This window comes from Penaeus japonicus, unplaced genomic scaffold, assembly GCF_977035675.1.
Source record: "Penaeus japonicus unplaced genomic scaffold, GWHDUDI00000001_assembly GWHDUDI00000024, whole genome shotgun sequence".
In the NCBI taxonomy this organism is placed as follows: domain Eukaryota; kingdom Metazoa; phylum Arthropoda; class Malacostraca; order Decapoda; family Penaeidae; genus Penaeus; species Penaeus japonicus.
Genome location: NW_028234426.1, coordinates 34,735,228 through 34,745,227, shown reverse-complemented (window position 1 = coordinate 34,745,227; position 10,000 = coordinate 34,735,228). Strand labels below are relative to the sequence as shown.

Below are 10,000 nucleotides of genomic sequence, written 5' to 3'. Positions count from 1 at the left end.
TATATATATATATATATATATATATATATATATATATATATATATTCCCGAATAGCCTCGCTTCTTCAGAAAGTTCTATCATAATCATAATTATTTCTGGAGGACTAATTGACATATGAACAATATACTTCGCTATCATAATTATTTAGCATGAAATCGGAATAATTTTGAATATTTATTATAATAATAAAACTGCATCTCTTAGTTTTAGTAATACATATGATACCCGTAACCAATGCATATGATTTTAATAAAAGCATATAATTGGAACCCTCTTTTTAAGAAACAGAAATCAATGATCTCACGCAAACGCCTTCCTATTTTCCAGGTGCCCACCACTTGACCTTAGGACCCCGTGTCGCCAGGTAAACGTTCCGAACGGGCCATTCCCCGACTGTTGTTACAGACCCGAGAGATGCTGATGGATTCGCTGACTGGAAAGAGACCGCAAACTAATCATGAATTACAACTCGGATTGAATATAGATCGCCATCGTATACACACCCAAGGTGATAACTCTGCCTTGATTGTGTCCAGAAGGAGCACTGTTTGATCCGAAGTGTTGTTGTTCATCAGTGGTTATGCATCTCTGGCTACTCTCACGTTCCCGGAAGTTACCTAATGGCTGTTGCTCACAAGAGAAATCGGTTGACGACTCTTCACATTCATGTGCCCAATAAATGCAAGCAATTTCTACAACTTTCAATATGTAGTGATAACGACTGATAGGTGGTAATAATAATGACAAATGTGATAATTTTTAAGATAACGAAGATGATGAGGATAGTAACAATAATATTCGTAATGGTAACGATGATAACAATAACAATGGTGCTAATAATAATAATGATATTGATAATGATAAACTGATACAGATGTTGATGATGGTAATGATAATACTATTGACGATATTAATAATGATGATAAAAATGATGATAATAATAATAGCAATCAAAGTAACGATAATGATAATACTGCTATTGCTAGAAATGTTTATTATAATAATAACAAAATTAACGATAATAATTATGATAGTAACAATGCTTTTGTTGGTGATGAAGATAATGATGGTGACAATTCTAACAAAAATGATTATAACAATAATTATTATGATATTGATAATGACAGGGGAAAATATAAAGATGATACAAACACCGACAATGAGAAAATAGAAAAATCAAACAAAACAAAGCCAGGCAATGAACCAACGAAAAAAACATAAAATTAGTACGCTGGGAAATTCACAATGGCGGAGGCAAAAACATCCTTTGACGTCACATGAAGTATCTTCAGTGTTTACGGTACGCTGCCACTCAGTGCATGTCAAGAGGTCCTACTGTCAGACACGAAAGCTTAGCTTAGCTTTTCCAGAGAGACTGGAGACACTGTATCAGGATGGCCAAAATTATAGTGGCACTGCTTATGGTGACACTCGCCACTGTCACGACAGAGTTTGCTGAATCCCGTTTCTACGCAGATGACCCAGGTAGCAGACTCGGTTTTTCTTTTTCTTTTATTCCAAGTGCACAGCGTGCTGATCGATACAAGTTCATTCTTTCGCATACTATAGATACTTAAGAAAAACGTATATGCACACGTATATATATATATATATATATACATATATACATATATATACATACATATATGTATATATATACATATATATACAGATATATATATATATATATATATATATACATATATATACATACATATATGTATATGTATATACATATATACACACACACACACACACATATATATATATATATATATACATGCATACATATATGTATATATATATATATATATATATATATATATATATATATATATATGTATGTATATATATGTCATCATCATCATCATCAGCTTGTATCATTCCACTGCAGTACGTAGGCCTCTCTCAATCTTCTCCAGTCATTCCGGTCTTGTGTCCTCTGATTCCAGTTTGCTCCTGCGAAGTTCGCTATTTCATCCCGCCATCTAGTCATTGGTCTTGCCCTGGGTCTCTTTGTATCGTGTATTACCCCTTCTGTTGTTTTCTTTGCCCACCTGTTGCCCTGTCTACGTTATATATGTCCAGCCCACTAGCACTTTTTCTTCTTGACGCTCTTGAGTATATCCTCTACTTTTGTTTGTTGCCTGATCCATGTGGCCTTTTTCTTGTCTCATAAGCGAACTCCTAGCATAGGCCTTTCCATTCCTCTTTGGGCGCTTACTAATTTCCTCTCGAGTGCCTTGGTCGTAGTCCATGTCTTTGATCCATATGTCATGACGGGGAGGACACATTGGTCAAAAATCTTTCTCTTTAGACATAGTGGCAGACGACCTCGTAATATATTACTATGTGTACCGAAGGCACTCCAACCTAGCTTGATTCGCCGTTTTATCTCGGCTTCGCAGGATGTGCTCGACTGTAGGTTAGTCTTTTTCATGTTCATTTTAAGGCCAATCTTCAGACTTTCTCTATTTAAATCACTTATTAATTGTTGTAATTCATCTGCTGACTAGCCGAAAAGAACAATATCATCTGCAAATCTCCTTCCAATCGAACTTCTTGAATACTTCCTCCAAGCAAGCTGTAAACAGCTTCGGTGAGATGGTGTCGCCCTGCCTAACACCCTTTTTTATTGGTATTTTATTGGTTTCTGCGTGGATTTTGATGGTCGCTGTACCATCTCTGTGTATATCCTCTAATAATCTGCAGTATATTTCCTCTACTCCTTGTTTACGAATTGCATCTGTACCGAATCGAATGCCTTTTCATAATCTACGAATGCCATACACAGGGGCTTCCTGTATTCGTTTGTTTTCTCCCTTATTTGAGCTAGTGTGTGGATATGATCTGTAGTTGAGAATGCGGAACCCTGCCTGTTCCCTGGGTTGTTTTGAATCTAATGTATCGGTGATACGGGCTGTGATGATTTTTGTGAACAATTTATAGATTACTGAAAGGAGGCTTATAGGTCGGTAATTCTTTAAGTCTTTTGTGTCTTCCTTTTTGTGTATTAAAATTATTATTGCGTTTTTCCAGGCCTTCGGAGTTTTACCAACGCCTAGACATATGTTATAAAGACTGGCCTGTTTTATTGCCGCGATCTCTCCTGCATCTTGAATCAGATCTACACTAATGCCGTCTTCTCCTGGTGTTTTTCCTCTTTTCATGCTTTTTAGTGCCCTATTTACTTCATCTACCGTGATGTTTGGAACGTCTCCAATTGTTGTATTTGCCTCCGTATGTGGTTGATCGTTTGAGTGGTATAAGTCGCGATAGAAGTCTTCTATTACCTTGATAATTTCATTTTAATTGTATATCGCCTTTCCGTTGGGTTTCTTTACTGCATACATTTGGTTTTTCCCTATTCCGAGCCTCCTTTTTGTTGCCTTAAGGCTGGTGCCGGCAAGCAGCGCTTCGTTTATCTTTCGTATGTTAAATTTGCGTACATCCTCTTTCTTCTTCTTGTTTATCGTCTTAGTCAGCTCTGTTGATTCTATCTTGTCTCTGATTGATGTTATTTTCATGTCCCTACGCTGTTTCATAAGCTCTTTTGTCTCCAAAGAAAGCTTACTGAACTATTCTTTCTCGACTTTACCCCCTATTTCAAGTGCAGCTTCCGTTAATATCTCACTGAATTGGTCGTTCAGCTGAGTATTTGTTTCGGATGTTGATACTGAATTCCGTCGCCCTATTCTTAATGTTGGTTAGATTAACGAGAGGCTTCTGTATGAGCTTGTTTCGTTCCCTTCTTAGCTGTAATTTTACTCTACTTCTGACCAGCCTATGGTCGCCACCGACATTTACTTTATTGATATTGATTTACTGATATTGTACAATGTCGCGCCTATTGGTGATTATGAAGTCTATTGCCGGATGGTGATTTCCATGTCCATTTCCTCCCAGGTCTCTTTTCGAAGAATGTATTCATAATTTTAAGGGATCGAGCTTCAGCGAATTCTATCAGCCTTTGCCCTTTCTCATTTCTGGTGCCTATTCCATGTTTCCCAACCGAGGTTTCTCGATCTTCCCTTATTCCTATCTTGGCATTAAAATCCCCCATAATCACAGTAAAGTGTGTTTTTGCTCTATCGGTAGCTGCTTATACATCTTCATAAAAGCTCTCTATCTCCTCATCACTATCACTGCTGGTAGGAGCGTATACTTGGATAATTTTTAGGCAATATCTGTTGTTTAGTTTCAGTATTACAGAGACTACTCTTTCACTCACACTGTAGAATTCCCTAACATTCTTTTCGAGTCGCTTGTGAACGAAGAAACCTACTCCTGATTCTTGTTTGCTATCTAAGGGTTTACCTCTCCAATATAATAGGTGCCCATCATTTAGTAATTTCTGCTCTTCGCCTAGTCTCCTAACTTCAGAAAGCCCTACAATATCCCATTTGATAAATGAAAGTTCCTCAAGCAGTGTCAAAAGATCAGCTTCCGTTCTCAGGGTCCGTACATTGTATGTGCATAAATTCATCATCTTTAGGCAGCCTGGGTCTGACTGGATATTCTTAGCGCCCTCTCTGCTCCGGAGCGATCCTGATCGCCGCCGTGACCAGGGGCTCCTTTGCTTCCGGGGAATGAGGGCCGTTGTCTTGACTGGGAAATCATATTTAAGAGGGGTGTGGCCTTGATATCCCCACCTGTCGGCCTTGTGCACGGTGGGGGGAGTAATTTCAGTCTGGAGGCTACCTCTAATCTCCAATAACATGTTTGAGTTAGTCTCGCATGTTATTAGGAGATCTTTGTATCCGCCGATCTATCTCACGACTTTCCGGTCTACTCATGTGAGAATGGACATTTTTTTATATACACATGCAGGGCCTACGCAAAAATGCATGTTTGCATGTCTATGCGCGCTCCCGTGCCCGCACATATATTTGTTACTATATATAGGTTGTGCTCATAAGTGCACATCGTAGACGCGTATATGTACAAATAAGCAATTATGCACATACCCCAAGCGTTCGTCTACGCCCGTATGTATGCACACAGCACCCATACATATCAGCGTCCATGCATGCACATACACGCATGTGAATTATAATGTGCCCATACATTATAATTTGTTTAAATATATATAGTAGGTAATGGTATATATATATTTGGCAACAATTCGGAGAGGTAATTACTAGTTGGTACCTAAACCGTTTGGGCATCCTACTGTGACCTTGAACGTTGGTGATGCCATATCTTGTGTTGGGCTTTCATTATTGTAGCCGCAAGGTCTGAAAGTAGCGACACACATCAAAAATGGATAAATAAATGTGGAGCGCCGAATGGCGTAGGTCCGAGTCAAACGACTGCTGAGTGGTGTCTGAGCTTTATCATATAAATGAAGATATATAAACTTCTCATATTTGGTTATGATTATATATATATATATATTTATATAAAGAATATATTATTATAAAAATAGAAACATATTACACAACAAGTATTTTTACCTATCTTGAACAATAAATCTATTTAAATTATTTCAAAAGCTCCGAGTCCTAAATCAGAAAACGGAGTGATACTGGCTCACGAATGAAAACGGAGTGAGACTAGAGGGGTATCTAAAGCATGTCGTGCTGGAACATACTCCCCACCATAGGAGGACACTCCTATCAAAAGTGAAATACATAGCACCAAAGTTACAATCTTGACTATAAATTTAAAGCCGTACAATACAACATAGGTAAGTTAACAGAAATTTATGAAATACAAATGTTCAAAGGTAAACCTGCAAATAAAGGAGTATTTTGGCAAAATAGGAACAAGTGTTGCTTAGGCACTAAAGGCAAAAGAGATACAGGTACTAATTTAGCACAACATTATACAATTCAAATAAGAATCTTATAAAAATAATAATTAAATGCACAATGACAATAAGTCAAGCATAAGACATAGTGATCAAATACAAAAGTATATAACTCTGAGATATAAAATACAAAAATATGGTGTACAATATACATTGCAAAGGGTATAATTACATATACAAAGTATGAAATACAAAGTACATAAATTTAAAAGGGTACAGAGTATAAAATACAAAGTATAACATAAGTACAAAGTAAATCATTACCTAAGTACAAACTGTAAAACACAAATGGTATTACATCAAAACTATGTTTAAGAGTAAATATAATTAAGTAACCCATAAATTGAGAATCACAAGTTACAGTCACATTATAAACTCAAAGCATTAATTGCATCATACAAATAAAGATAATTACACTTCAAAGGAACAAATAAAATATTGGGGCAAAGGAACCAACAAATTCACAATGAATTTCCTTGCCACACATAAATTTGATTCACAAACTTAAAATTAATTCCTGAAATTACAGATCTAATCGTGAGGGTGCATGAATGGCACGACCTCTACGAGTTACAGAACCAATATTAGGGACTGAGTCCTCATCATCACTTAAAGTTTGATTATTTTCTTCAACTGAGTTGGTTACATTTGAGGTAGGATCAAGAATAGGGACTGAGACCTCAGAAACAACATCTTCACCATCTCGAATCAAAGTAGGTACAGAAACTTCAGCAGAATTAACAGATTCATCCTGCTCTGTTGGAGAATCTACACTACTGGCTTCAGAATCCAGAGGTGGAGTAACAAAGGTGGAAGAAGACCCAGTTTCAGAATCATCAGACTCCAGTGAGCTTACAATATCAAGATCATGCAATCGTTGAACTGGCCTAGAATAAATCCCTTTGGCTGTTTTTACTTTAACACTTCGGATTACATCATCAGAGCCAGGGAATGTTTCAACAACTATACCTAAAGGCCACTTAATCCTAGGAACATTATCTTCCTTAACTAATACAATGGTTCCCTTCTTAATATTACCACTAGGAACAAATTTCTTAACAGTGAGGGGTATGTTCCTGAGATAATCATTACTCCAAAGTGTCCAAAATTTGTTAAGTCGCTGTTGGCGTAAGATTTCTCGATCACTCAAGTCCTCAATAGTAACCTCACAAGGGACATCGTCTACATCAAGCAACATTCCTGCTGTGCGGCCAATCAAAAATTTGGAAGGTGTTAAAACCTCATCTAGATCAGTTTCAGAACCCATGAAAGTAAGGGGGCGAGAATTTATACAGGCTTCAACCTCATGGAGAGTAGTCTCCAATTCAATTCTGGTGAGACATTTAATTCCCAATGACTTCTTAAGGGAAGATTTTACTGATCTGATAAGTCTTTCCCACCAACCTCCCCACCATGGGGACAAAGGCATGATAAACTTCCATTGAGGAGAAAGAGGTCCGAAGGTGGTACGAAGAATATTAGCAGCACTGACAAACGTCTTAGCATTATCTGAATAGATAACTGAAGGCATTCCTCTACGTGAAGCAAATCTCTTCATGGCAAATACACAATCGGATACTGTTAAAGACTCTGTTAACTCTAAATGAATGACAGCACAGGTGAATAGCAAAATGTAGAACTTCCTTCCTGGAAAATCTGCACAAAACAATGGACCAGCATAATCTACACCCGTAACACTGAAGGGGGGAGCAGATTGAACTCTCAATTTCGGGAGAGGGGCAACAGGTTGATTACATGGCTTTGAATCAATACGTTTGCACATCATACAATCTTTACATACAGATTTCACTAAACGTCTGACTCCCATAATAAAATATTCATTACGTAAAGTGCTGATCAATGTAGAAGTTCCAGTATGTTTCAGAAGAGAATGTTGAAACCTGACCAATAGTTTAGCAAATTGACCTTTGGGAATGATAATTGGGTGCTTATTCTCATAGGTCAGATCAGCATTCTCTAGGCGTCCCTTGACTCGTAGTAAGCCAGACCCATCTAAAATAGGGTCTAGTCGGTTTAGGTAACTACCCTTAGGTAGAGGCTTTTTCTTGGTAAACAGATCAATCTCATTAGAATAAGCCTCTGCCTGTACAAATTTAATCAAGATAAGCTTGGCAGAAGTAAGCTCATCATGAGTGAGATTACCAGACAACTTTATAGAACCAGTCTTAACATTGTTTATGAATCTCTTAGACCAGGCCACTATTGCTCGAGTTAGTGTTCCCCATCTTTCGACATCAAACAACTTAGAAGGAACAACATTCAAGTGAACAGAGGTGGTAACACTGCGTAATTCTTCCGAGGGTACATTGATATCTTCCTCTGTAAGGGTTACCTCTTCATTATCTAAATGGGAGGATAGCCAAGAGGGACCTGTCATCCAAACATTGGACTTCACAAGATCATCAGCTAAAAGACCTCGAGTCAACAAGTCAGCAGGGTTATCTTTGCCGGGACAATGGAACCAACAACTAGGAGAAGTCAAACTTTGGATCTCAGCTACACGATTGGAAACAAAAACCTTCCAATTATTGGCATTTCCCTTTATCCAGTGAAGTGTAACTTTAGAATCTGTCCAACAGAAAATCTTGATATTTTCATCTAAATTGAGGGCAGATTTAACAAACTTAACTAATCGTGCTGACATTAAGGCACCTAGTAATTCCAGTCTCGGCAAAGTCACCTTCTTGATGGGTGCTATCCTAGCTCGAGCAATTACAAGATTTACCTTAAAAGATCCATCAGGCTGGGGGGCTCGGAGATACACACAAGAACCATACCCCTTCTCAGATGCATCTCCAAAGGCATGTAGTTCAAGGCCGGTCATCTGATTCCACACTTCTGTAAAATAGCAACGATCAATACACCATTCTTTCAGGCATGAAAGAGATTGGGTCCATGTATTAAATTTGGTTTGTAACTCATTAGGTAAGGGTTCATCCCAATCAAGTCCCAACCTCCAAATCTCCTGAAAATTGATCTTGGCAAACATGACAATTGGACTGATAAAACCCAAGGGGTCAAAGAGTCTAGCAATAAGGCTGAGGATAATCCTCTTAGTGAACACAATTTGAAATATAGGGGGTTCTAAGTAGACACCTTCGTATGAAAAGGAATCAGATCTTAGTGGAATCTTTCATCGATTCCAAAGGTATTTCTTGCTTCTCTGACAATTCAATATCAACTTTATCACATCGTACGAGAGTCATACCAGCTTTGGACAGAATGAGTGAAGCCTCCTCAAATTTAACCCTAGCTTCCTCAATGGTATTACCTCCCGTTAACCAGTCATCCACATAAAGGTTCTCCCTTAACTCCTCAACTACAGTATTAGGACTCAGAGATTTAAGATGCAACTTAACAGTAGCGTTTAATAAAAAGGGGCTGCTCGTGTTACCAAAGGGCACTCTGGTGAAACGCATGACCTGGACAGAACCGTGTCGTCTCATTAAGAAACGGTGAACATCTCGGTCCTGTGGGGCCACACTAATTTGTAAGAAAGCCTGTTTAATATCAGCGGCCAGAGCAACTTTCCAACGCCTAAAACGTAGGAGGACCTGTACTAAGTCAGGATTGAGGGATGGACCAGTTAGTAAACAATCAGTGAGGGATAGGTCATTAAAAGATTTGGATGAGGCATCAAACACCGGTCTTACCTTCGTGGTAGTACTGCTCTCTTTAACTACAGGTCTATGAGGTAGATAAAATACAGGGTTAGAGGTGTTTATCTCATCCGAAGGGACCTCTTCAATTATACCCTCCTTTACATATCCTCCAAAAACTCCCTGATAGCTCTCCTTAAGTTCAGGATTTTTATCCAACTTCTGCTCCAATTTTGTGAACCTTTTGTGAGCTAAAGAATGATTATTTACAAGACACCTTTTGACCTTTTCTGACTTCCAAGGCAGAGCAACCTCATAACGGCCATCTTTAATTTTAGTTTCTTTAGCAAACTGAATCATCAGAGGATCACAAGAAAATGGATCAGGAGCAGATTCTTTTGGATGGATACCTACTGACTCAAGGTCCCAAAACTGCCTAAGTTCATTATCAGAGACTTCACTAATACATAGGAAATTAGCATGGTCAGAGGTATTAGTAGCTGAAGACGTCCAGCAGCCAGCTAGGACCCAACCGAACACGGTCTTCTGAGCTACTAAGTCCTTAAA

At 38.2% G+C, this 10,000-nt stretch overlaps 3 protein-coding genes across 3 annotated transcripts in view; 1 reads left to right on the top strand and 2 right to left on the bottom strand.

Moving 5' to 3' along the window:
• LOC122242335 (uncharacterized) overlaps positions 1-693 on the top strand; it is a 1,786-nt gene extending 1,093 nt beyond the window's left edge. The window contains exon 3 of the mRNA XM_042999624.2: positions 329-693. Coding sequence (XP_042855558.1) covers positions 329-422 — 94 coding nt within the window. The 3' untranslated portion in view covers positions 423-693. The remainder of the gene's footprint in view (positions 1-328) is intronic.
• LOC147469130 (uncharacterized) lies at positions 464-8,823 on the bottom strand. Its single transcript, XM_086551176.1, has 5 exons — positions 6,388-8,823; positions 6,078-6,088; positions 5,718-5,735; positions 5,143-5,238; positions 464-722 (listed from the first exon to the last, which is right to left on the bottom strand). Exons 1-5 carry the CDS (start codon positions 8,821-8,823, stop codon positions 464-466), a joined length of 2,820 nt encoding a protein of 939 aa, XP_086407302.1.
• Positions 8,824-8,947: 124 nt separating this feature from the next.
• The window catches only part of LOC147469129 (uncharacterized), a 1,751-nt gene continuing 698 nt past the window's right edge, over positions 8,948-10,000 (bottom strand). Inside the window, exon 1 of the mRNA XM_086551175.1 lies at positions 8,948-10,000. This exon is cut by the window's right edge and continues 698 nt beyond it. Coding sequence (XP_086407301.1) covers positions 8,948-10,000 — 1,053 coding nt within the window.

Excerpts from the sequence above, each read along its gene's own strand:
- LOC147469130 (XM_086551176.1), bottom strand. The coding sequence starts at position 8,823 with ATGTTTGCCAAGATCAATTTTCAGGAGATTTGGAGGTTGGGACTTGAT. Across the intron at positions 723-5,142 it reads AACGGTTTAGGTACCAACTA|TCGTTATCACTACATATTGA; the intron begins GTAATTACCTCT and ends ACCACCTATCAG.